Consider the following 26,691-nt stretch of genomic DNA (forward strand, 5'->3'; position numbering starts at 1 on the left):
TATTACTAAATGTAAATTTACATTGACTAAATGAAATTGACATTGTATTACAATAGGCATACATTCTCACAAAACGGTCATTTAGCGGTGCTCATTTACTGCTAATATGAGCAAACATCATTACTGAGTAACCAAGGCAGTTCATTCAATTATACACATTTCTTCTTATCGGCAATTATTATTTCAAGGAATCACACTATGAGGAAATTGTACATATAACGCTGAAATATAATCCACTGCAGTCAGAGTTGCTGAAAACTGCTGCAAGCCGACATGGAAAGTGGTAGTAGAATCGCTAAAGCATGTCTGCAGTGAAGCGAACAGAACCAAGTTGTTCCAATTCAAAGTGTCCACTTCCACATGGCTCAAAAAGCATGCAGGCGGCTGCTGAATTGAGGTGTTGGGTCCATGCAGGAACTGTCAAAAAGCGGATATGCATGAACTAAACATGTCACAGGAACAAATAAGCTGTGTGTGTGTTTTTATTTTAGGTCAGGTTAGAATACAAATATAATGGAGAACAGAAAACAGTTACAAAAACACTTGCAACCCGCTTAAATAGAAGAGCTGTTTCTCTGCAATGTGCTTGGAAGTCAGAGAGCGGGACGAAAATGAAAATGGAGAATAAACAGACTTATCATGGCTGTGCAGGTCCGGTCCAGCTACTTGCAGTGTGTCAGTGTAAAAAAAAAGTGTAAATTGTATTCCATAATCACAGTGCATGAAGTCACAACTGGCTGACTTAAGACAAGACGCACTGCTGATGTCATTTGTGACTCGCTGACCCGGACTTACACGCACGACTACATTACAAAAAAAATAAGTGTTCAACAGAGGAGGATGTTTGCAAAAATGATCGCAGCCTTTTGCCAAAAAACGGCGCAAGTTTCACTTCCTTCAACCAGCGCCAAGAGGATACTCGCAAGAAAAGAAAAAATACATTGGAGCTGCACACACTATTTGTCGGCTTGCATTTTCCTGATGTTTATGAGCAACCTCTTGCAGTAGTCCTTGTGGTCGACGGGCTTCACTTCCATCACAGTTGCCTTGATCCTGGATTCATCCTGACAAGAGAAACAATTGCATTTAACATTTTAACAAGAAACTGATTTACCTTGCATAGACTTGTCAACTTCCATAATTGCAAATGTTGAACCGAAAACCCGCAACTCCGCAGTGGAAGAAATAAAACGAGCACATTATACCTTCGGCACGCAAACAGGTGAGGCCGCATACGGACCCTGATCAGCCCTGAAGCTAACTGTAAACAAGCTGGGCTAATACAGAAACCCTGCAGGTCACTTGCATGCTTTGCCGTAGTCAAAGCGAACAACACTTCTTTAAAGAGAAATTGCATTGATTGGCTGGAATGAATGATGTGAAAGGGCATCCAACCACCATGGACAGATCCCAAATGGGAATCAGGGATCAAGAACCCAGGAGCTTCATAAAATGGCATACCAAAGAGTGCAGCCCGACCCACTTATCTCCCATATTAAATTGGACATATATATATATATACATATATATATATATATATATACATACACACATACATACATACATACATATATATATATATATATACATACATATATATATATGGATTATCTTCACTACACAGTACTTAATATGACAGACATGGTGTTTGCAGGGTAAGCTTTAAATGCCACAAGCACCCCCGCAGCCGTCTAGATGGCAAGGTCATATCTACCGCAGCTATTACTCTCTGCATGTAAACACGTTATTCCTTTTGTCTCCATTAGTCCGCCAATTATGAATCTGAGGCCTTCCTTATGGACACATGTCCGTATTAATGAGCAAGCATGACACTGCTTATTATGATGAAAGAGAATGGTGGTTATAGATCAAATAAAACTCTCTAAATTAAAACTTTACCAACTCTTTGTCCTATAAACAGTACATAGACGAAATGCTGCTTTCTCAGAGCACTTAACTTTTATTAACTTTTACTATTATTATTATTATTATTATAAAGATTCAAGATTGAAATGAAAGCAGGGGGATAAAGGAAACCCAAACTTTTAATCCAATTAATTCTCATACTTAATTCTCATAACTGCATTCAAGACTGGCATGATGACCAGAGAGCTACGTTCCAATCTTTAACTGTATAAGGTTTCTAAAATATTGTGACAGGTCAATAACACTCAATAGGTTATTAGGCCTATAAATTTTTTTTTTTTTTTAATTGTGCAATAAATATTTTACAATAAAAATAATTTTAAATTTAAAAATAAAATAGAAATAAAAAATCATTTGCAAAAATGAATGACAGCTCATGGCCCACCTGCAGTACCACCACGGTCCACCAGGTGGCCACGGCCCACACTTTGGGAATCACTGCTCTAAACCATTAAGTTACCCTAAAAACACCAGCTGGAAAACTTGTGTATTTTTTTGTAGCCACTACGACACTATACACCAGGGGTAAGCAAACTACAGCCCGGGGGCCACATGCGGCCCACCAAGCGTTTGAATCCGGCCCGCCAGTTGCTTTGTAAGTATTTAAATTTTTAATATACAAACTGGCAACATGACTTGCAAGTCGGATGTCTTGTTTAGTAAAAAAAAATAATAATAAAACTGTAAAATTAAATTACATAGTTTGATGTGGTCTGATGTTTAAAGTGCTCCTGATAGTAGAATACTTTGACAAATAAAATTAGACAAATAATTCAAGGAAAATTATAAGCATATTAAAATAAAAATAGTGTGTGTGTTTGTGTGTGAAATATATGTTCTGGCACCCCAGAAAATTTTGTTAACCCAATGTGGCCCATGAGTCAAAATATTTGCCCACCGCTGCTATACACAGAAGTTATTACTTATACATTTTAAATTTGCTATCAAGTGCTTAACTTTTTTTTGCACTTGAATTTAAACAAATAGAGATTTTATGATGACTGTTTGAAACAGATTGTGATCAACATTCCAACATTCAGTCGGCAGAACCGCAAAATAAATCAGATTTCCACTATAATGGAGGCTTTTTATGGCGATTTAAAAGAAACTCCTAGTAACGGGTGCGCTTGGTGACCTTCTGAGAAAAAATGCTGAGAAAGTGCATTCATGTCCTACTGGATGTTAGGATGATAGCACACCTCCGAAAGGGCAGCTGTAAAACAACCGAAGACTAATTGGATTTTGTTCTGGACTTCGTTTTTTAACTGAAGAAGATGGTGGCGTCCATCGGCAACATTCATCACATGACGGCTGGGCTTGAGTACTAAGGAGGCGTTTTGCAGGTGTTGATGCAAACGTGGTTTCGGGGGGCGGCGGCGACCAGGCTGTGTCTGTTTGCAGCAGCACCGTCGGGCCCAACAAGAGCTACACAGTGGCTTCTTCTGTGGGGGACATAGGCGGATGCGGGTGCTGGCTGGACTCCAAGCTTCCTGCTCAGAGCCCCAGCCCAATCAATTCTTTTATGCACCACAAAACAACCCTCTGTGTGTGTGTGTGTGTGTGGCCAAGGAAACAGTGGCCGCAAAAAAAAAAACATGTATGTACTTCTGTGTGTGCGCCTCTTAAATCCACTGAGAATGAGCATCTACTGTCAGTCAAAAAGAGAGCAAGGTATAGATTCTTATGGGATATATGTTGCAACTTACGTTATACGTTTCCAGCTTCACTCTGTTGCGGAACACAAATGTGTTGAAGTTAGCATGCTGGAAGATCTCATCAAAGGCGGCTTCATTCTGAAAACCACGTCAACCGTTTGCATCATCTATAACTTCAGTGCACGTCTTGCATACTTTAAGGGAGAAGATGAGCTTCAATGCACACATTTTTTTTTTTTTTTTTTTTTAAAACCACTGCTTACCGAGTCCTTCAGCTGTCCCAGATAATCTGCGTTATGGCCCAAAATGGCCTCTGCGCTCTCCTGGAAGCAGGTCACCCATTGGTTGTCTCCGTAATCTGAAATATTGGCCTGACAAATACAAAAGAACACTGACGTTAGCTGCTTGAGAGGACCTTCTCGTAAAGAACGAGTGACTGCACCTTAGCTAATATTTGACTGATTAATAGTCTTGTAGCAATTAAGCTATATGGTGTGGTCTAGTCTGCAACAAGTGGTCTTAAGAAGAACAGAACATCAGTTGTGGGTAGTAGTGAGCTACACACAGACACCAAAGTTTCTCTGTAGGGAAAAACTGTAGGGGGAAAAAACATTGTACCACAATAGCCACGTATACATGGACCCAAATATTCCAATTCCATTCGGATTATTTGCTCAAACAGAAAGAGTCTAACCTTTGTATACACCTCATTCCGAAAGAAAAGTGCCAATCCGAATGAATATATAATCGGATTCACAGGGGTGGAATATTCCTTTCCCCAATCCGATTGAGGTATCTTGTACCCGCTCAAACGGAATGTTGTCAGACTGCGTTCTTCTTTGTGGTGTTTTTCCTTTTCTGTTGGCAAGCAGCTTTCGTGTGCATTAGCGCCATCTGTGGAACAGAATCTAAACCCTTCTATACGCCATTCACAAGTAGTTTTATTAAAAAAGAAAGTACATATCTATATAAAACATGTGCCGAGCTTAATTATAAAATATTAGCAAGATTGAACTTTATCTTTTCCTGTTCCCGGGTGTGTTCTTTCAGCGAATGCTGAGATATGACGTAACACGCAGCTCGAGATGTTCTTCGATTAAAAAAAAAAATGGAGGCGAGCAATCGGCACTGGACTGCTGCGGAAAGTTTGTTTTTGATTCAAACTAAATTTCAAGACCAGACGAACGGAAAACTGGCAATACGGAGTTATTCCAACAAGTGGAAGAAAAACTCGAGGAAGTCGGTATCACGTGATGTTTACGTTTTACTACGCATGCCCCATTGACTATTCTGGATGATTATAGCGGCGCATGTAAACAAGAGATTGGAATATTCCTTTCCATGGATACCATTGTTTTCGGAAAGGTCATTCGGAAAGGGAAAAACTCATGTAAACGTGGCTAATGTGTTCCAAAAACAGCTTCTATGCGTACAGGAGGTAGAAAGTACTCCAGTAATGTTGTAACACCTGTAGGAATTAGCAGCCCCAACTGTCAAGGCTACCATGAATATATATCAACATCTTTGTTGATCCATTACGAGATCCCCGCAAAAAGGATTTTTGGATAATTCTGAAATACATAATTTTCAGTTTGTCATTTTACCTTTGTACCAATCTCAAGCTATTCATTAGACTTCAATAAATAACTGGGATGTTTTCACACAGCTCCATTCAGGCAGCATGGCTCCGTTCAATATAAAACTGCCACTGAAGATATTCTCCCATCACATGGAAAATAAATGTAATACAATTAACTTATCAATAATTTATTCACAGAAGACGACAGACGGTTAAGGAAGTGTCTCTTCACTGAAGGACAAAGACGGAACAAGAATGCAAACTATGAATATTTGCATATATCAGCTTTTTATGCGGGAGTAGGAGGGTAAGAGCATGTTTTAGGCTGAATCCACCAGGGTGCATTTTCCTTAAACAGCATGTTTTTAAATAAAAATAGTATTTTAGCATTGTTTTACTGCATAATCTATCATCCAGAATAAAAAAAAAACATGTGCATCACAAGGATGCGGCCTGAGGGAGCCCAGTGCTGAGTCACTTACAGACAGGATGAGGCGGTATTTGAAGTTGGGAAACTCTTTGTCACACTTTTCGCAGCGGAACATCCCATTCTGCTGGTCCACCACTTTCTTGTTGCAGTCTTGGCTCGGACAGGCCTGGTACAGGCAGTATTCCTTGCGGAGGTACACAATGGTGGCGAGGCATGTATAGTAGTCGGCCTAAAATCGGGAAGAAAGAAAAGTGGTTTTTGGAGAGGTACTGTAGCTCTTTCATGACCGATGCTTCAAGCATAAAAATGAAGTGGACAAAGCAAAGACAAGGACGGTGTGTTAGTGGTGTTATATGAGCACGCAGGGAGCGGCGCTGGTCCAGTGCAGAATCCTAATAGCGACGACGTAAATGCAAATGAACGCGGTGCCTGCTGCCTCTGGCGCAGAGGCGAGTCTTAGACACCGGCTGCACATAAATAGCTTTTAGGAGACATCCCTTGTTGGAATGGAAAATACCCAAAGCAAGGGAAATGGATTTCACATTCATAAATAGATGAATACAAAGAAGAGGGGGGGTCTGAATGTGCTGTAATGAAGAAATGAAAACTGGGGGAGAATTGAGGGGGGGGGCATCACTCCTGCGCTGAGAGGGCGCCACAGCTTCATGCAAATGTTTAGAAATAATTCTTCTGCAAGATCTCAGCACGGGTTGCTAGTCCTTTCATCCACAAGTGACTGAGGTCAGAGGTCACTGACAATGCACTTGATATTCATTCATTTTCTGCCGCTTATCCTAAGGGCATGCTGGAGCCTATCCCAGCTGTCTTCGGGCAAGAGGCGGGGTACACCCTGGACTGGTCGCCAGCCAATCACAGGGCACATATAGACAAACAACCATTCACACTCACATTCATACCTATGGACAATTTGGAGTCGCCAATTAACCTAGCATGTTTTTGGAATGTGGGAGGAAATCGGAGTACCCGGAGAATACCCACGCATGCACGGGGAGAACATGCAAACTCCATACAGAGCTGCCCGACAGGGGGGAATCGAACCCGGGTCTCTCATTGTGGTCTGCATGTTAACCACTTTAACACGGTGCAGGCCAAAGAAACACTCCTAATGCACAAAAAAATTTCACAATTTGTGGTCTCATCGCACTTTGAGGCGTTCATCCACCCAGGGGGGAATCGAACCCGGGTCTCCCGGTGTGGCATGCACGCTAACCACTCCATCACTGTGCAGCCCGATGAAACACTCCTAACGCACAAACAAAATCACAATTTGTGGTCTCTTCGCACTTTGAGGCGTTCAGCCACCGGAGGGGGGAATCGAACCCGGGTCTCCTGGTGTGGCCTACACACTAACCACTCTACACCGTGCAGCCCGATTAAAAACTCCTAATGCACTAACTAATCATTCAGAATTTGCGTTCTCCTCGCACTTTGAGGCGTTCAGGTGCACTCGTAATTTTGAGTGTTCTGCACCAATTGTTTTTCATTTTAATTCCCATACCGTACTTTGGGAATCACCGTTATTGTGCACTGTGTTGTTGTACAAATTCTACACAGTATGGAGTCTAAAAAGTGAGGGGCCGGCGCTTCTTCATTGGCTGTTATGATTCCCCTCCAACACCCCACATGACCTAACCCCCCCCCCTCAAAAGAAGTTCCATTAATCAAGTCAATCCCCCGTCAATTAGTGTGCCGTTGACCGGGGCAGTCGTCCAGAGAGAGGTACAAAGTTTGTTTGTCGTTTCTGTCAAAGGCCGTTCCAACCACAGCGGCGAGGTGGCAGGTTACTGTCACAAAGGGCAAAGGAGGCCACACGGAAGCAGGAGATTGTGGCATTGACACTTTGTGACAGGGGTAATTAATCGTACCCGACTTTCTCTGGGAGGGTCTTGAGACGCTTTGACACCGATGTTGGCCTCCTCTCAGGCGGGTTGAGGACAGCCTCGACTCAGCTCCTCTTGTCAGCACCGGGCCACATCACACACGAGAAGCGTGAACTTCCATAGGCCGGGGTCAATACCTTTTTTTTCCTGCTTGCCAGAGGACGCCAAGAGAAGAAGCCTTCACCTGACAGCCGGCTAAAGCTGGCAGTCTTGATTTGTGGGCGAAGAAATACAAGGACGACTTAAGCTGTATTGTTGGCCTTCAGACAACAGAGGAGCCGCAGTGGCAACTCAAAGAGGCATAAAAGGTGAAGCCATAAGCCATTTACTATCTGTGACTGAAAATCCTGCACTTTAGGCCACTGAGGAAGGAATTAATAGGACACCAGAAGGAGGGGTGGGTCACTTGCAGCCTCGAGCGGCATACAAAAGCCCAGTGTGCACCAAGCAATTCAGTTGTAAAAGTGTGTAGTTGGGTAGTTTCCTGCGCTAAGAGCTGTGAAATGTACTATGGATGCGTACCAAAATGTTGTACCACAATGGCAGTGATAACGATATCGTGCCTCATTTTGCTGCTAAATTACAGTAATAGTCACCATTAATTCTAACTAGGGCTTGGCAATATCCACATTTTTAAATAGATATTTTGTTTAAGCACAATATCAAAAACAAACATTCATTCATTTTCTACTGATTTTCCTCACGAGGGTCGCGGCTGGTGCTGGAGCCTATCCCAGCTGTCTTTGGGCGAGAGGCGGGGTACACCCTGGACTGGTCGCCAGCCAACCACAGGGCACATATAGACAAACAACCATTCACACTCACATTCAAACCTATGGACAATTTGGAGTCGCCAATTAACCTAGCATGTTTTTGGAATGTTGGAGGAAACCGGAGTACCCAGACAAAACCCATGCATGCACGAGGAGAACATGCAAACGCCACACAGAGATGGCCGAGGGTGGAATTGAACCCTAGTCTCATAGCTGTGAGGTCTGCACGCTAACCACTCAACTGTGCCGATAACACCCACCTCCGACAATCCAAACTCTCTGAGAAACATATTTTCTCAAAAACGACGCGCGACAAATCTAGCTCAGCGTCATTGGAAAGTTTCTGGTATTTGGGAACACAAAAGTGAAAGCACTGCAGTGGAGATCCACACATCCTCGAGGCGGAAAGTCACCGGGGTGGATCCCGTCCTGTTTTCCAGAGCGGGATCTAAAATGAAAATGTCTCTTAATCTACATTAAATTACTACTCATTACACTCCGGCCTCATTCGGAGTCAGTCAAGTGGAGGCTGGAGGTGAGTCCAGATGGAATTACTACGCTGTCTAGACTTTTATTCTAATTTTTTGTACTTCTAAACATAATTAGGGCGTTTTTATTCAGGTTTTTGTACCTCCAATGAAAAAAAAATTCTGTACTTTGAACAGTATTTGAGTTGCTGCTGACTTAAATATTTCCCCCGAAACGGAGCCTTCTCTTTAGTGCCCTTGGTCTTAGCTGAGAATTTGAGTATGCAGGCCTGCAAACCGAAAATAGTCAAACAAACCAAAAAAATAAAAATTCCTCACTGGTGTTCCTTTTGCTACATGTTCCCCCATTTTTACTAATTTAGTTTAATTTTATGTGCAGCGGGCCAAAAAAAAACCCAAAACAACTACCGTGCCACACTTTGGACAACCTTTTGGTTTGTGTCATAAGAAATGTGTAACACTAGCATGTTTGTAAACCGTATTGAACACAAATGTGCTTTTTGGAAAATATCCGCGTTCATGTAGACATAGCCTTAGCTTGTTAGCTTCATTTGTATCTAGCAATCAGTGGCAATTAAAGAGAGAAGGCGAGTGGTACCGCAGCTGGAACTATTGGATGCATGAGAACAATCAGATTCGAAATCGAAAGAGAAAGCATTCGTGGAGGATTCTGAACGAATCGTATACAGACAGGAAATAGTGCTAAATAGTGCTAATAGCCTTAAGGATTGGCATCATTTTTTTTAGGTGCACATCACGCTACATGTAGAGAATGAACTGAACTATATGAAACGAACCGGAACTGTGTACCAGTACGGGTATGTAAACGATATGATTAACCACATGTTGTCAAATGGCCCCCATAGAATAGAACTGGCCTGCATCACAGACCTCAAACAAAGTGCTTATGATTTGCATAGTCAACTAATTATTCCATCATCAACTACTCCTCTGGCAGTACAGCATTAACAGCCACTCTCAATATGGGTGCCTGATTCAGACTAAAAGTAGCAATCATTTAACGACTGTACAAAATAACACCATCAAAGACGAATATGACGGTCAAAAGTGATTTTAAGTACAGCAAAGCATGCTGGGAATACGTAATCCAACCTGAATCTGTGATTCATGAAAATAGTTTTCCTTACGTAGCGACTTTGTTTACAGCTTTATGAGTGCAGCAACCCCAAGACTAATGTTTGCCCTGGACCAGTTTCCTGCTTCATGCTGTGTTACCATAATCCACAATTTGCCCTTTTCCTAACTTAATCTCATACAGTGCATGCCGAATTAGGTTAAAGTGCGTCGGCTATGCTCTGGTTGATTCGCACACTTCTGTGAGCACCATTTCCTTTCCGCAGTACAAACAAGAAGCAGGGAATTAAAGAGCACATATTTTACTTATCCACGGGCAGTAATTTCATTAGAGAGGGCAAAGAATAAAGTCTATGTAATCAATAGCACAGGGAAATGTGACTTTCAGCAAGAGCAAACAGGAAGACTGCGGAGACAGCAGATTAATGAGCTGGAAGAGGAGATCGGGAACCTTTTTAGTGCACGTAACCGGTGTTGCAGCCATTTAATAAGTTAATGATTATAAAAAATCATCTGGGCTGCTGGCTGAAAACAACCTTTGTGACATGACAAGGTTATACGCAGGAGAGGCGATACACTATTAAAGCTGCATTGGCCTTTTACAGCATGCAGTGTGGGCTGTTACATGTTGCCTGTGCGTCTATGTGCTCGTGCTTGAACATCCTCTAAGAACTCGTCATGAATGTTAATGAGCATAGCATCTCACGTGTCTGAGAGCATCAAGGCCTCGTACCTTCTGTCCGTGTCCCAGGTGCTCCGTCTTCACATCGGATAGAGTCTTCCAGTTGGTGCTTCCCCCTCCGACGGCACCTTTCATTTCCGTCAGCGACTGTCCTTCCATGGTATGGCCTTCCTTGTCATACCTACACAATAAGGTTATCCTTAGTATACAAGAATAAATTACACATGGTAATGTATTGACATTTGACCATACGCCCTAGCAAGATAGCTCTCTAAGATAATGTATTCCTGCAAATGCAAAATCATATTTTTACCCAAGAAAATCCCTCATAATTGGGGTCGAGACAGATTTACATGCAAGCCAACAGGTGGTGCCAAACATTATGGTCTGTACTTGCTTTATTGTGTGTTTTATAAGGGTAGATGTATAGACGCATAAATCATTCATTCATTCATTCATTCATTTTCTACCGCTTTTTCCTCACAAGTGTCGCGGGGGTGCTGGAGCCTATCCCAGCTGTCTTCGGGCGAGAGGCGGGGTACACCCTGGACTAGACAAACAACCATTCACACTCACATTCATACCTATGGACAATTTGGAGTCGCCAATTAACCTAGCATGTTTTTGGAATGTGGGAGAACATGCAAACTCCACATAGAGATGGCTGAGGGTGGAATTGAACTCAGATCTCCTTGCTGTGAGGCCTGCGTGCTAACCACTTGACGCCGTGCAGCCCCCCATTAATATTATTCATTCATTTTCTACCATTTATCTTCACGAGAGTCGTGGGGGTGCTGGAGACTGGAGTGGCCAGCCAATCACAGGGCACATATAGACAAACAACCATTCACACTCACATTCATACCTATGGACAATTTGGAGTCGCCAATTAACCTAGCATGTTTTTGGAATGTGGGAGGAAACCGGAGTACCCAGGGAAATGCAAACTCCACACAGAGATGGCCGAGGGTGGAATCGAACCCTGGTCCTCGTAGCTGTGAGGTCTACGCGCTAACCACTCGACCACCGTGCCGCCCAAGATATGTTTATAAAACATAAAAATTCATTGTCACCACTCCCTAAATCCATCCGACATATAACATCAGCCTTTTCACATCCGTCAATGGGCAGCAGAGCGTTTTATTTTTGTGTTTTTTTAGGGCTTCGAGAGCAAATCAGTACAAGAGACAGGCTTGAGAAATGAACCAAGAGAAGAGGGATTGATGAGCTGGCTTTGGTCGGGGTTGTTGCAGTCATAAAAAAAAAAAAAACACAATTTTCGCTCAGTGTCCCCGTGTAATCCAGACAAGACAACAGCAAGCTGAGTGAAGGTAAAATGCAACAATTTGAGGTTGAGGAGATAAACAGTCCAAAATGGTTGCAAATATCAAAAGTGCTCACTATTTTTTGTGTGTTTGGACCGCAAGGCATAACAGCGAACGGGTCAGGTTGTAAATACATGCCGTGTTCCTGCAGGCGTGACTAACCGAAAACATCCTTATTAACGAGGCAGACTGCTGCCTGAGCAACACGCCGCCTGCCAATTTCCACTTTTCACTGGCTAATGCGAGCACGCTGATTTACGCAAGTGCAGGCTATGCTTTTGATTGCGCCTGTGAGCTGGCAAGTGGCTTCACGTTAACCTGACTCATGGAAAACCGCCCACATGGATGAGCACCTCAACATCCGAGGTAGGTGGTTCCGCTAAAGGAAAGGATTACAAAATCAATTTGGATTTGAGCGAGCTAACGCGTATCGACAAGGCTATGTTGTACGGTCATCCAGAAGCAATTTTACTACCAGTAGAGTAGACCATTTATTTCAACCAGACTAGTTTGCCCTCTGAACAGCCGCTGTACATATAGAAACAATTTTTAACTTTAAAGCCCTGGCAGATAGCTCCTGCAACAAGACCAAGGTTATGTTTCTACACTCGTTGTGAGCTGAGCTGTCATGGAGTACGTCAACTGCCAGAGAAACGAGAAAATAGTGCACCATTTCCATAATTTTTTTTTAATTGTCATTTATACAGTAGTACCTTGGCATAGGAGCGTTCCAACTAACTGAGTGCTTTTTAGATGCAATTTGCTTCGAAATGTGAGCTAAAATTTGGGTTATGAGCTGCAAGCTACGGGCAGGCATAGACGAGGACTTGCGTAGACGTGACCATGAGACATTTCGTTGGCAAATTTCACTGCTGTTTTATTGTGCAATGACAATATAGGAAGTCTATCTATGACTGAAGACGAGAACGCTAGCACGCTAGCTAGTCACCGTCCACAAAAGACACCCAATCTTACCTTCATGCATTTCTACATAGTATCAGCATTTGGGACCAAATATGAGGTGAAAGATATACTGGAATATAGAGTACAGTACAGTACAGTACAGTAGTGCCTTGGTTAACATCATTAATCCATCCCAAAACATCGAACTCAAAGCAAAACAACCAACCAATGCACATTTTCCCATAGAAAATAATGAGTAAATAGGGCTGCTTCATCCGATTTCCATGGAAAAACATGTGAATGGAACCGAGTGGTTAGCGGGCAGACCTCACAGCAAGGAGACCAGGGTTCAATTCCACCCTCGGCCATCTCTGTGTGGAGTTTGCATGTTCTCCCCGTGCATGCGTGGGTTTTCTCCGGGTACTCCGGTTTCCTTCCACATTCCAAAAACATGCTAGGTTAATTGGCGACTCCAAATTGTCCATAGGTATGAATGTGAGTGTGAATGGTTGTTTGTCTATATGTGATTGGCCTCTCGCCCGAAGACAGCTGGGAGGATAAGCGGTAGAAAAGGAACGAATGAATATTATATTATACTATACAAGTATCTAAACCCTCCTTAGAACCACACTTCCTTCCTTCACAAGACTAAAGTGAGATGCGTTCACTGATAACGTTTTTATTATGCATGCACACAAATATGGCTTATTTAATATTAATGTTTAAACCTAAATAATCCCTGTTTTTATAACTTATCATTGGTATCAGTGTCCAATCTAAAAATTAAACAAAAAAACCCTCCTTGACAAAAAGGCAGACAATGAGGAATGCAGTAAACAAAAGGGCACGTCACAGTCACGCAACACTGCCTGGGATGAAGGAGGCAGAGACATAAACAAATTAGATCCGGCAGAAAATGTGCAGCTGTCATTTGGAAAGCGGGCGCATCCCGACTCAGCTCAGCGTGGTGTCAGCGAGACAAACTAGCTTCGTGAAGGAACCAGATAATGACTGCAGGTTTGTCGGACACGCATGTCCGCTGCTTGCACGTGTCAAATGTCAGGGTGTGAATGAACGAGGACAGGCACAGACACAAGGGGGTAGATTGCCGTGGGGTGGGGTGAGTTCTCTGGAAGCAGCCTTATCAGCGAGAAGCGACAATTAAAGCATCTCTGCCTGAAAATGGCAGAGAGGGAACAAATATGATGGAAAATATGTTGTCGACCAACAATCTAACACAGGGGTCTCAAACACGCGGCGACACTAGTTTGAGGCCCCCGCCTTGATATGAAAGTTTAATGTTAGTGCGGCCCGCGCAAGTTTGGTATGGCTGCTGTATGGTATCATGTACCCAGAAAAATTATTACATTTGATTAATGTTCATGTTAAAAGGTTAAATAACTGTTAATAGTTATCTTCCCTATCCGGGTGGAAGTGGTAAGTTTTTGGCTATTTAAGTTTAAAGGAAATAACTTGAAGGCTACCGTTTAGGTCGCTAGCTCTCTAGTTTGCGAGTTAGCATGTGTCTCAAAACCCTGCAGTTGTGCAATATGTTGTAAATAAAAAAAAAAGTATAAATGTGACTATAGTTGTGTTTTGTCATGTCTACGGGGCTCTAATAATGCTTTGTTCATTTTAATCTGAAAAAAATAATTTGTCTACCCACCAACTATATGTTGTTTCTTAAGTTTTTATTATTTGCAGTTTTATTATTATCATTATTATTATATTTATTTATTACTGATTGATTGATTTTCTTTATTCTTGATTTGTTTATTTATTTTTCATCTTATTTTGTGCAGAAAAATAAAAATTAAGATATTTGAGAACAGTGGGATGGTTTATCAGAGCTTTTATTGTAAAAAATCGGAACCGGAGCACTGAAAAAGTTTGTATATTTTTCTGTTTTTAATAAATGCGTTTTTTTTGTTTTTTTTTTGGAAAACATGATGCGGCCCAGCCTTGCCCAGACCCTAACTCCAGTGGCCCCCAGGTAAATTGAGTTTGAGACCCCTGATCTAACACAATCAAAATATAATTTAAAAAAATCTAAATGAGCTAAACTGATTTTCAAGAATGCAGTACAAGATTGTTGGCCCTACAAATACAAGGAACTTGCCCCCGATACTAACACCAACAATAAAGTCGTTGCTGGTCTAAAAACATGATAGAACTACATATGAGTGATGAGGGTCACCAGGGTAAAATGTTAATGCCTTGTTTGCTTCCTGCTGTGTGTGAAGTGAAGGCCTACGGTCACAAGCAGGCTGACAAGAGACGTCCGCATTGGCCTTGAGTGACAACAAGAGTGAGTGAAAGCTTTGACTTCATCCGGTTCTAGAAGTAAACATGCCAGCTTGGAGCTGCACTGTCTATGTTTAGGGGTGGGGGGGGTTGAGATTGTTTTCAAGATGTGCTGTTGCCACCTACTGGCTCAAAGCACCAATTCATGGGCCACACTTAGATGCTGCATTTTATCTTCCACAATAAGAAACTTGCAGTCTGCACACAAAAAAATGAGTGGGCAAGGTCACATGGTACTCACTAAGACTGCTGCATAAAGCCCCAAATTATTTATAGACTCGCAACGTTTTGAGTGTGTGAATTTTTATTTGTTGAATCGGTATCTTCTGGATGGAAGTAATAAAAAATACTTCAGGAAGTTGTGTTTGAAATATTAATAAAAACTATTTTCCATTGTCAGCAGGATTATTATAAATTTTAAATGCATTTTTGTGAGCAAACAAGCCATTTCACCACTTTAAAGGATGCTAATAACCTGTAGCATCATCTAAACTGGTGGTTCACAAGCCCAAAAGTGGTTGGCGGGCCTTTGCATGGGCAAAAACTGTTTGCTATTTTTATTTTTCTACTACTAGCATTCATAAATAAGCATGACAGTAGTTGTAGCAGCTTCTACTATTTATGTTGATGTGTAGTTATCAGTGTTTCCTAGGGGCGCAGAGTGAGTGGCGGACAGGATGTGGACGTCGGGTGTTCGGAGTTTGTTTTCAGCTTGCTATGGGTTACGGCCGCAAACCTGCAAAAGGGGCATCTGTACCGGCGATCAAGTCTGGTGCTTGTGTTTCTCTCCGAACATTACTGATACCTAGTGACCAGTGTAGAACATTACATCAATGTCTTTGAATGAGTCTTCTGGATAACATTATTTGCATTTCATTCATTTTCTACCGCTTTTTCCTCATGAGGGTCACGGGGTTTGCTGGAGCCTATCCCAGCTGTCTTCGGGCGAGAGGCGGGGTACACCCTGGACTGGTCGCCAGCCAATCACAGGGCACATATAGACAAACAACCATTCACACTCACATTCATACCTATGGACAATTTGGAGTCGCCAATTAACCTAGCATGTTTTTGGAATGTGGGAGGAAACCAGAGTACCCGGAGAAAACCCACGCATGCACGGGGAGAACATGCAAACTCCACACAGAGATGGCCAAGAGTGGGAATGAACCCTGGTCTCCTAGCTGTGAGGTCTGCGCGCTAACCACTCGACCGCTGTGCCGCCCTATTTGCATTTCAATTGAACCATTTTATGAGTGAAAATGTTTAATTTAGGCAAAAATGCATATGTTGAGACGTTGTTGAAATTGTCTCAACTCGAGTAAAACAGAAGTTAATTTGCTTGCACTTTTGAAACAGACAATTGGCTTAAAACAAAACTTTGTCATGCAAAAATAAATATAGGATTAATGGCTTTTTAAGTGTACCATTAATTTACTCCAAAGTCAATGAAAGCATGATAATAATGATTTATTATTTACTATTATTTATGACTATTATTTTAACCACAAAAAGCTCAACTAAGGCTGCACGGCGGCTGAGTGGTTAGCGTGCAGACTTCACAGATAGGAGAACCAGGTTCGATCCCACCCTCGGCCATATCTGTGTGGAGTTTGCATGTTCTCGCCGTGCATGCGTGGCTTTTCTCCGGGTACTCCGGTTTCCTCCCACATTCCAAAAACATGCTAGGTTAATTGTTGACTCCAAATTGTCCATAGGTATGAATGTGAGTGTGAATGGTTGTTTGTCAAAATGTTGCCCTGTGATTGGCTGGCCACCAGTCTCTTGCCCGAAGACAGCTGGGATAGGCTCCAGTACCCCCGCGACCCTCGTGAAGATAAGCGGAAGAAAATGAATGAATGTTGTAGCATTATAGCGCTTTTATCCACATCAACACCTCCCACAAATGTATGGGAACTCTATGAAGTGTGAGTAATCCTTCAGCTTCCAAACAAGAAGACACCCTCTTTGACAGAGACTATTATGTGACATTAGTGGAAACACTAAGCTGTCCACTTGCTGATCGCCCCTCTCCACTAGTCAAATTTCACGTGACAACCAACCGGGCAAAAACAATTCATTCAATTCCCAGATGCCTGTGCACGATGCCTTTGTGTGAATAGAACAATGTTGCATCCAGAAGGCTGCAAAGATGAAAAGTGTAAAAGCCCACGCTGGAAGAGTCGGGGTCCTTCTGAGAAAAGATTGAAAAAGGATCATCAGAGGATCCATTGGGAGCTTAATTGAATTGCTTCCTTGTTCAGTTTTCCCATCACAGGACAATCACAGCAAGACACACTCGGTGGGATGCGACCATGCTGAGTCAAAGGATTGTTTGCCGCCAGACGTCTTTGAATGGAAACACACAATAAGACATTGAGCATCACTATACGGCGGTGGTTGTCTATTATTTTCTGTCATGCCCCCACTGGGGGACAGAAATATTCCCGCATCTCCTTCGATGTGAAATAGGTACAGACTCAACTCAAAACTGAAACCAGCAAAATGCAACAAAATGGAGAGCAACAACTCCTGTCGACTATTTAGCTTGTTAGGACCCTATGTTGTGAGTCATATATGGCAATTAAAGCGAGAAGTGAAGTAATATTGCAGTTGGAACCACTCTATACCCTACAGTTATATTTATTGCAAATGGTGATGTGAAATCAGAGGACAAGTTCACAGAGCTGGACTGCACAACCTCAGAGGAAGTCATATTCAGACGGATAATGTTCTACAAGTCAACCAATCACAGGCTTTATGGTCCAAAACATGCTACATAACACGGTTTGTATGAAACGCTATAATATAATTTAATACACTTTTCCCACCTGGTCTTTACATTAAAGCGTGTTGAAAATATACTTGGCTGCACGGCGGTCGAGTGGTTAGTACACAGACATCACAGCTAGGAGACCCGAGTTCAATTCCACCGTCGGCCATCTCTGTGTGGAGTTTGCATGTTCTCCCCATGCATGCGTGGGTTTTCTCCGGGTACTCCGGTTCCCTCCCACATTCCAAAAACATGCTAGGTTAATTGGCCACTCCAAATTGTCCATAGGTATGAATGTGAGTGTGAATGGTTGTTTGTCTGTTTGTGAGCCCTGTGATTGGCTGGCGACCAGTCCAGGGTGTACCCCGCCTCTCGCCCGAAGACAGCTGGGATAGGCTCCAGCAGTAGAAAATGAATGAATGAAAATATACTCAGAGCCAGAGTCGTGCCCACACAGCCACACAAGCTAACTCCAGCTAGCTGCTATTCACGCTCTGAAAGAGGTGATCCAGCCAACTTTGAGCGGCGTTTATCACCATTTCAACCTGTGAGGGGGTCGTTTAGTGTTTAATGATTTTGTGCCACGATTGAGCAGACTGCCGAGTAAATACTTCGACACGTGAACGTTCCTTCTCTACACGATAACAGCATTGCATTCATCTTACTGTATGTACTATATGTACGTATATATGTCATCAATTTGGCTTGTTTCCATTTATCATTTCCACCGGGATAACCAATTTTATTATGATTGAAAGAATCTATACCGGTATATAAAATATATCGCTCCAACCCTAGTTGTGAGGTACCATAAATAAACTCGGATGGAATCGATTGGATGTTTACTAGCAAATAACGCTTCTTTCATGTGGAAGACCAAAGACAGAAACTTCAATTATAATCTGTAAAATAAAATATATATATGGCTAAAGTCGGAACATATAAGATGGTTTCCGACATTGTCACATGTACGCACAAGGCAAGGAAGCTACTCCCTAAACTGGGCTTACCAGCCTCTGAGCTTGTACGCCTCGGGGATGTCTGGGTTGATCATCAGGGTGCTGCTGAAGGATGCGGAGAGCGAGCGGCCACCGAAGTCAGAGACCTTTGCTCCCTTAATGGCCACGACGGGCTGAGACGAGCCGTCGAATTTCTCCGCCTGCACAAAGGAAAGACAACCATAATGACCTTGGTGTCATCTTTTCATTTCATCTACTGATTTTTTTTTTTTTACCGAGGTGACCTAATAACCTTTACTTGGACTTTACTTGTGAAAGTGCTTATTAGAAAGAACCAAATAAGCAGACAATAGAAAGCAAGGCTAATAACTCAGATGAAATGAAAAATGTAAATGACTTATCTATTTGACAATACAAAACGCCATACATCTTACAACCTGTGTTTGGTTTAGGGTTGGGCAAATCAACTAGCTGCCACACAGGTAGGAGACCTGAGTTCGATTCCACCCTCTGTGTGGAGTTTGCATGTTCTCCCCGTGCTTGCGTGGGTTTTTTCCGGGTACTCCGGTTTCCTCCCACATTCCAAAAACATGCTAGGTTAATTGGCCACAGGTATGAATGTGAGTGTGAATGGTTGTTTGTCTATATGTGCCCTGTGATTGGCTGGCCACCAGTCCAGGGTGTACCCCGCCTCTCGCCTGAAGACAGCCGGTATAGGCTCCAGCACCCCCGCGAGGATAAGCGGCAGAAAATTAATGAATGAATAATAATGTGCCTGCACTGTGTATGAGTGGTTATCGCGCAGGCCTTCCAACTAGGAGACCGGAGTTCAACAGCTTCACACAATAACCTGCAGAGAAAGCTTTCTCGATATCCCAGAATTTGCACCCATTCCAGATGTATTTCCATGGATTTTCAAAATGATCTGTTGTAATTAGGCTGCACGGTGATTGAGTGGTGGTGGAGACCCGAGTTCAATTCCACCCTCGGCCATCCCTGTGTGGAGTTTGTATGTTTTCCCCGTGCATGCGTGGGTTTTCTCCGGTTTCCTCCCACATTCCAAAAACATGCTAGGTTAATTGGCCACAGGTATGAATGTGAGTGTGAATGGTTGTTTGTCTATATGTGCCCTGTGATTGGCTGGCCACCAGTCCAGGGTGTACCCCGCCTCTCACCCAAAAACAGCTGGGATAGGCTCCAGCACCTCCCCACGACCCTCGTGAGGATAAGCGGTAGAAAATGAATGAATGAAAGTTTGTACTTACTTCATCTCCCCACAACGTGACGGTCACCAACTTGCCAGATGTGTCCATCAGGTTGAGCGTCCTCTTGGTGACCTCGCGGTTAGATTTAGTGGTGAAGCGGGTCACCTCCTCCACGCTCTTGCACACGCCAATCACGTCTGTGCGAGACGCCACAAAAATACAATTACTTCAAGTTGACAAACTACACTACAACAAGACCTTGAATGCAACACAAGAGCTGCCAACACGAGCACGGAGTTCGGAACAATTCCCCCTACCCACGATGGCGTCCTTCTCGGTTTTCTCCAGCTCTGCGATTGAGATGAAGTCACACAGCACCATGGGAACGTTGCAGTTCTCTTCACATGGCGTGATGGAGGTGTCTCCATTCAGAGTAATCTCGTAGTCATTCTTCACTGAGGTGTACTGCTTGTTGGCTACCTTCAGGGAACCCTTGGAGATGTAGTACACCTGGACCAAACAGACAAATATATCAGGATGGCTGGTGATTGGAGGTAATTTATTGCTGTGCAGCCTCAAAATTCTCTGCGGCTTCCATCTCGGAAAAGCTTGAAGATTAGATTTTAAGAAAAAAAAATGGCATTATCCTCACCTTGCCAACTTCAATAAGTGAGTAGAATGTGTCCACCTCTTGGTTGAACCCGGTCACTCTTATCTCACCCTGTGACAAACACAAAGTATCACATCACACAAGAAGGGCAAGCGAGGCACCTGCACCACATTTCCATGCCAACCGGTTTGGGAAATATGGGAATAAATAGCATCATGACACTTACGCTTTCGTCCACGAGCTCCATGGAGAAAAGCTTGCCATCGCCGCGCGAGTTGCTCCATGTACGGATGCTGCTCTTGTTGGTGACGCGCACACGAATGGTCCACCTGAGGACAGACATTCCTTTATTTTGTGGGTTTCTCTATGTGTGAGTGACGAGAAGTAAAGCTCTGACACACTTTGGCTCTTCCTGTATAAATCTCTAGAACAGCAGTTATACACATAGTCAAAAAAGGGGTACACCCTGGACTGGTGGCCAGCCAATCACAGGGCACATATAGATAAACAACCATTCACACTCACATTCATACCTATGGACAATTTGGAGTCGCCAATTAACCTAGCATGTTTTTGGAATGTGGGAGGAAACCGGAGTCCACGGAGAAAACCCACACATGCACGGGGAGAACATGCAAACTCCACACAGAGATGACAGAGGGTGGACTTGAACTTCGGTCTCCTAGTTGCAAGTCCTGCGCGCTAACCACTCGTCCACTGTGCAGCCACATTATTATTCATTCATTCATTTTCTGCTGCTTATCCTCACAAGGGTCGCCGGGGTTGCTGGAGCCTATTCAAGCTATTTTCGGGTGAGAGGTGGGGTACACCCTGGACTGGTGGCCAGCCAATCACAGGGCACATATAGACAAACAAACAACCATTCACACTCACATTCATACCTGTAGACAATTTGGAGTCGCCAATTAACCTAGCATGTTTTTGGAATGCGGGAGTACCTCCACACAGGGGAGATTTGAACCCAGGTAACCTGACTGCGTGGCAAATATGCTAACCAACGTGCTGTTTTGTCCCAAAAAAAAAAAGCAAACTCACTTGGCCAGGTACGGGTTGAGGCTGGCAATGGGCACAACTTTGAAGGCCCCCCCTGGGGTCCCGGGCGTAAACGGCTTCTTCACAAATTCTTTGTTGACAACTTTGTTCACTGAGAATGAAAAGGACAAGAGAGTCGGGTAAATGACCTTGAGGGAGTGCGAGGGGGTGTTTAAGAACACTTAGCAATGTGTAAAGGTTCAGTCAATGTTTCCCTGCCTTAGTTTTACATTCTGTATTGTGAACTTCAGCTTTACAGATGCCATGGTTAGTCATTATTAGCCATTGTGGTAACTTGTGTGAAAAGGAGGGTGGCCCAAGTGCAAGATGGCAACCTTGTGGTTGCGAAGGATAACTCACAAAACCAGAGTAGAGTGTGAAATGCTGTTACCTTTACCCGCCAAAAGAAGCAGAGAGAGAGCGAGAAAGAGAGAGAGAAGGAGCGCGGCCCCAAACATGTGAGACTTCCCCGTTTGAACAAGCGTCGTACATTTGATTTGCGTGCAGCTCACACAGAGGATTAGAGTTCAAAGTGTCCACTTAAGTCCCCCCACTTGGCCAACCACTGCACTCATGGTAATTAAGCCCCCAGCTCAAGCACGGGCATGCACAGAAGTGAACAATGACTGTGCTGATGAGGATGCTCGCCTCAGACTCAATCCCCCACACGTCAGATTAGAGGGGATGAAGAGCTGCTATGACTGAGAGCCCCCCCAAAAAAAAAAAAAAAAAAAAAAAAAGAGCTAGACCGCTCCTGGAACAGGTTATCAGGTAAGGTGCTCATCCATCACCAGTGATGTCCTTTATGATCCCTCGCATCTCATTAGAAAAGTTAGCCACTTTCTTACCAATAACAAAATGTGCTTCATAATTTCAGACAAGTGTATTTCATTATACGGCTTAAAGTTTGTAGCTTTTTATACAAGACTCTGAACAAAAATGTTACATCATTTTATATCGCCGTATTGTGATACAGCCCTAAAATATTGTCATATATGGTTTTATTTCATTTGAACATGCATCAGATTACAATTGAATGCATCACATAATCAGTTCACAGTTCCACATGTCCAAAAGGAGTAGGAAGAAGCAAAGCTTATTAGATCCTACCCCTCCATCTGGTACTTTTACAATCAGTAACTGTTGCATTTGTTCACTTCCTGCTTTCCATAATACAGTTTACTTTTACAATCAGTAACTGTTTAATTTGTTCACTTCCTGCTTTCCATAATACAGTTAAGGTTTTTGTATTTTTAATAATGTACCTCGTACAGAGGTGATATGACCTTACAATGGCATTATGTGTACCATAGTAAGTGTCAATATAGTGATATATATAGCACACAATGACTGGTTCAAGACTCTTCATCCTTGTATTTAGCAAACATCAACTGCTTGTATTGTTTCTTGAATTGGCTCATCGTTGTGCATTGTTTGAGTTCCTTACTCAATCCATTCCATAGTTTGATTCCACATACTGAAATGCTATGGCTTTTTAACGTAGTCCTAGCATATAAGTGTTTCAAATGTAGTTCTTCCCTGAGATCATATTTCTCCTCTCTTGTAGAGAGGTATTGGATGACATTTTTAGGTAATTGGTTATTGTTAGCCTTATGCTTTATTTTAGCTGTTTAAAATTTAACTATATCAGCAAGTTTAAGTATTTGTGATTTTAGAAATAAGGAGTTAGTATGTTCTCTGTAGGAGGCATTATAAATTATCCTTACTGATCTTTTTTGCAGTACTTTTAGCGAGTGAAGATTGCTTTTATAGTTATTACCCCATATTTCCACACAATAAGTAAGATATGGTAGAACTATATGCTAAGGTCCATATTGTCCCAACCTCATTTTTTCATTCATTGTCATCCTATTCACCGAAACAAGTACACACACACATAATCTATGGTGATAAAATAAGTAAGGGAACAAAATTTAAAGGAAAATTATAAAACAATTTGGGAGAAACAGCTTTCATTGGGCGGTGCAATTTGACAGCAATTTAAAGCTCAGAAGAGTAGATAAATGCTGCCATCTGGTGGTGAAGAAGTAAAATACCTGTATTTTACCCTTTTCTAAAGGTCAAAGTGAAACATTTTAAAACTGTTTTTTTTAATATTGATACAGCATTTCCTTATATAGCAACCAGGGGCGTATAGTCACTCATCTTCAGAGTAGCAGTGATTTTTTGTAGTGGTGGGAGACATTTAGCTTTAAAAGGACTTTAAAATTCTACCACTTCAGTTAATTAGACACCCAACCTTGACTCACCGTTATTTCCAGTTTGAGGTTGCAGCGGAGGGCGGACAGCAGGGGGCGGGGCAGCCTGTTGGGGGGCTTTACTCTGGCCTGCATGAGTGATTTTTTTTTTTAATGTGACAGAGATAAATAAACGCGAAAGTGTCACATGCACAAGTTCACCTTACCATCAGTGTAAGGTGTGGGGTCACCGATACGGCCCTTTACTTCCTCGGCGGACTTGATGACCTCAATCTCCAAAATGATCACCACACGTCTGAAATTTTGTACAGGCAAAAATTAAACATTTTGGAAACAGGCAATATAATGTATATATAAAAATAAAAAATAAAAGACACAAACCGTCCATCCTTCAGAATGTTGGTCACATGTCGCTTGAGAAGACAGATGCAGTTCGGGGCCAGTCGGTTATCCTCTGCCATGCTGTTGAGCTGCGTGCAGAGCATGAAAGCTGCAAAACGGAGCAGGTGCTTTCATGTCATTGTGTCTGTTAGAAAGTCCATGGTTTTTACACAAGTATGCGTTTGTTTCGTTGATGTTATCAATGTTTCACACTCTGTTGGGAATCGTTTGGAGAAAGAGGAGGTCTGGTGTGTGTGTGAGTGTAACGCAGTTAAAAATGCACTGTATTGTTTATTTTCTAAATGTGTGAATATTATCTCAATTAGTTATTTATTTTTACTCTATTTTCATCACTTTTCCTTGTATATGCTTTATTTTATCCTTTCACTTCTGCTCCTCCCGGGCTTCCGTAGTCGCCCCCAGCTCTGGTAGCACTCCCTCTCTTTGCCACACAACTTGGTTGGCATTGATGAGGGTGAGTCCAGTTAAAAGAGCTGCAAACAAAATGTGTTGTTTAGTTTAGGATTTGGTCATCTGTGTTGTGTATATTGCTTTTACGTCTATATATTTGTCATTTCAAGTGGTTTTATGTTATTTTGACCGGTGGTTTTAGTTAAAAGGGCCTCTTTTCATTTACATGTCTGGCGGAATATGCGTTACACTAGGCCTGTTGTGGTTTTTGTTACATTGTGTAATTTATGTTCCGTCTAAAGAAACTTTATTTTCATTCTTTTGTCCTTCAGGTATGTGTTTTTCATTTTTTTTTAAATCATAATACTTTTTGTATGTCACATGTCATTAATCACTCCATCCCCTTCTCGCCCCCACTCCGTTACCTATGTTGGCCACTAGTTGGCAGTGTTGTGAAAAACTTGTGAAACATTGTAAATATAAAATCTATGTTTTGTTTATCACTATTAAAACAAGTACTCCCTCTCTTTGCCAAATAAAACGTGGTTGGCATTGATGAGGGGTGCAGAAGTGGACAGGAAATAAACTTTATTTTAATTCTGTAGTCCTTCAGATATCTAACATGGCCGTTACATGAGTAACAGGAAGAAAAGCTCTGACTCGTTTGGTAAGAAGTCATTTGGCACCATAAGACAACATCGGTTTAAGGGTGTTGTTTAATACCTTATAGTAGTTATTGTCTACTCAACTAAGCTTCTCAAATGATACTTAAAGCATCCGGAGAAGATGTTAATGATATCGCATAAACTTACAGGACATGGTGTGTTGTCCATCACTCATCATTACCCGAAAGCGAACAGGACCGCTTCCCCCTTCGATCTTTCGAATGTTCTAAAAATGGAAGAGAATACACTGTGAGAATACTTTAAAGCTCTATTTCCACATTTATATATTTACACATGCATGCTTATTCAATGAATTCACTTTACTTGATGGTATAGAAAGTCATGGTATGAGAGTATAAATAAAAGATCTGTTGTTTTATTCCCAAGTGGCAAACATATACTCATAAATTGACAACAAAATGGATGCTGTTTATGTTTGTTTGAATGAGAAACACAGTTATTCCGCTATGCACGTCGTTATTTTTACGCCAATTATATTTATTAAGAATATTGGTAAGCAGGTTTAAAGATACGGGCAATAACGTAAACATTTGACATGTTAATGCTTTTACTCACCACCAATTGAAGCACTGCTTCATTCCCACCATTTCCACTTGACAGGGCCTGGAATCATTTATAATGGTCAATATTTCACATGAACAGTTAAAAAAAAGCCTTTATTCGACGTTCAATCATTACACACAAAAACAGCAGCGTTAAAGACATGTTAGTGTCAAATGTTTGCTAGCTTGTTTTTAATCCATTTTAGCATTATCCTTCATCGGCTCACAAAGACCAAACAACTACAATACCACATAAAAGGGATAGCCATACCTCGATTGCTCCTTCAGACAGATCGATCATGTTTGCGTATAAGTAATGCAAGTATTTTTTTTTTCAGAAAAACTAAGAAATCACGCTGGACGAAGCTGCTCCTCTCAAAGACTTGAACACAGTGAACTGTCCAGCTGCAGTGGCGCCAACAACTTCGCCAATCCCGCCAAACGTTATTTTACTTCCTGCTATTTCCGCTTCCTGTCACTGACTCAGAATGAGTGGTTGCGCTTCAGTCGGCTCAGCGATGACGTTAAAACTGACCGGAGACCAGCACATTGAAAAGGAACCTTGCCAATGCTTTGCCACGCGCCTGACATCACAGCGACGCATTCAATGACTTTTGAAAATCGGATATTTTATTCTTCACCACTACTGTGTAAGGATTAGAGGCTAAAACTGGGATATCCAAACTTTTTTAATCGACGGCCGCATGATTAAAAAGCGAAGAAAGCAGGGTGCATGTTCATATTATTTTTATTTTGTAAGAAGGCAACATATTTTATAGACAAAGGCATTA

The 26,691-nt window shown here is 42.2% G+C and overlaps 1 protein-coding gene across 1 annotated transcript; it reads right to left on the reverse strand.

Moving 5' to 3' along the window:
- Positions 1-466: 466 nt before the first annotated feature.
- On the reverse strand, positions 467-26,371 carry rpa1 (replication protein A1). The gene is made up of 17 exons (XM_058080426.1): positions 26,172-26,371; positions 25,914-25,961; positions 25,485-25,563; positions 24,262-24,370; positions 24,087-24,175; positions 23,932-24,009; positions 21,665-21,773; positions 20,835-20,937; positions 20,651-20,719; positions 20,316-20,508; positions 20,059-20,195; positions 18,845-18,993; positions 10,581-10,710; positions 5,643-5,819; positions 3,845-3,952; positions 3,633-3,719; positions 467-1,064 (listed from the first exon to the last, which is right to left on the reverse strand). The coding sequence occupies exons 1-17, from the start codon at positions 26,199-26,201 to the stop codon at positions 957-959; spliced, it is 1,803 nt and encodes a 600-aa protein (XP_057936409.1). The 5' UTR covers positions 26,202-26,371; the 3' UTR covers positions 467-956.
- Between the last annotated feature and the right edge of the window lie 320 nt (positions 26,372-26,691).

The sequence above is a fragment of the Doryrhamphus excisus genome, chromosome 8 (assembly GCF_030265055.1).
Source record: "Doryrhamphus excisus isolate RoL2022-K1 chromosome 8, RoL_Dexc_1.0, whole genome shotgun sequence".
In the NCBI taxonomy this organism is placed as follows: Eukaryota; Metazoa; Chordata; class Actinopteri; order Syngnathiformes; family Syngnathidae; genus Doryrhamphus; species Doryrhamphus excisus.

What these genes read in the sequence shown, in the direction of transcription:
- rpa1 (XM_058080426.1), bottom strand. Translation starts at nt 26,201, where the DNA reads ATGATCGATCTGTCTGAAGGAGCAATCGAG. An exon ending in AAGCAGTGCTTCAATTGGTG is followed by an intron (nt 25,564 to 25,913) that starts GTGAGTAAAAGC and finishes TTCCATTTTTAG; the next exon opens with AACATTCGAAAGATCGAAGG. An exon ending in TGGAGCTCGTGGACGAAAGC is followed by an intron (nt 20,720 to 20,834) that starts GTAAGTGTCATG and finishes TGTTTGTCACAG; the next exon opens with GGTGAGATAAGAGTGACCGG.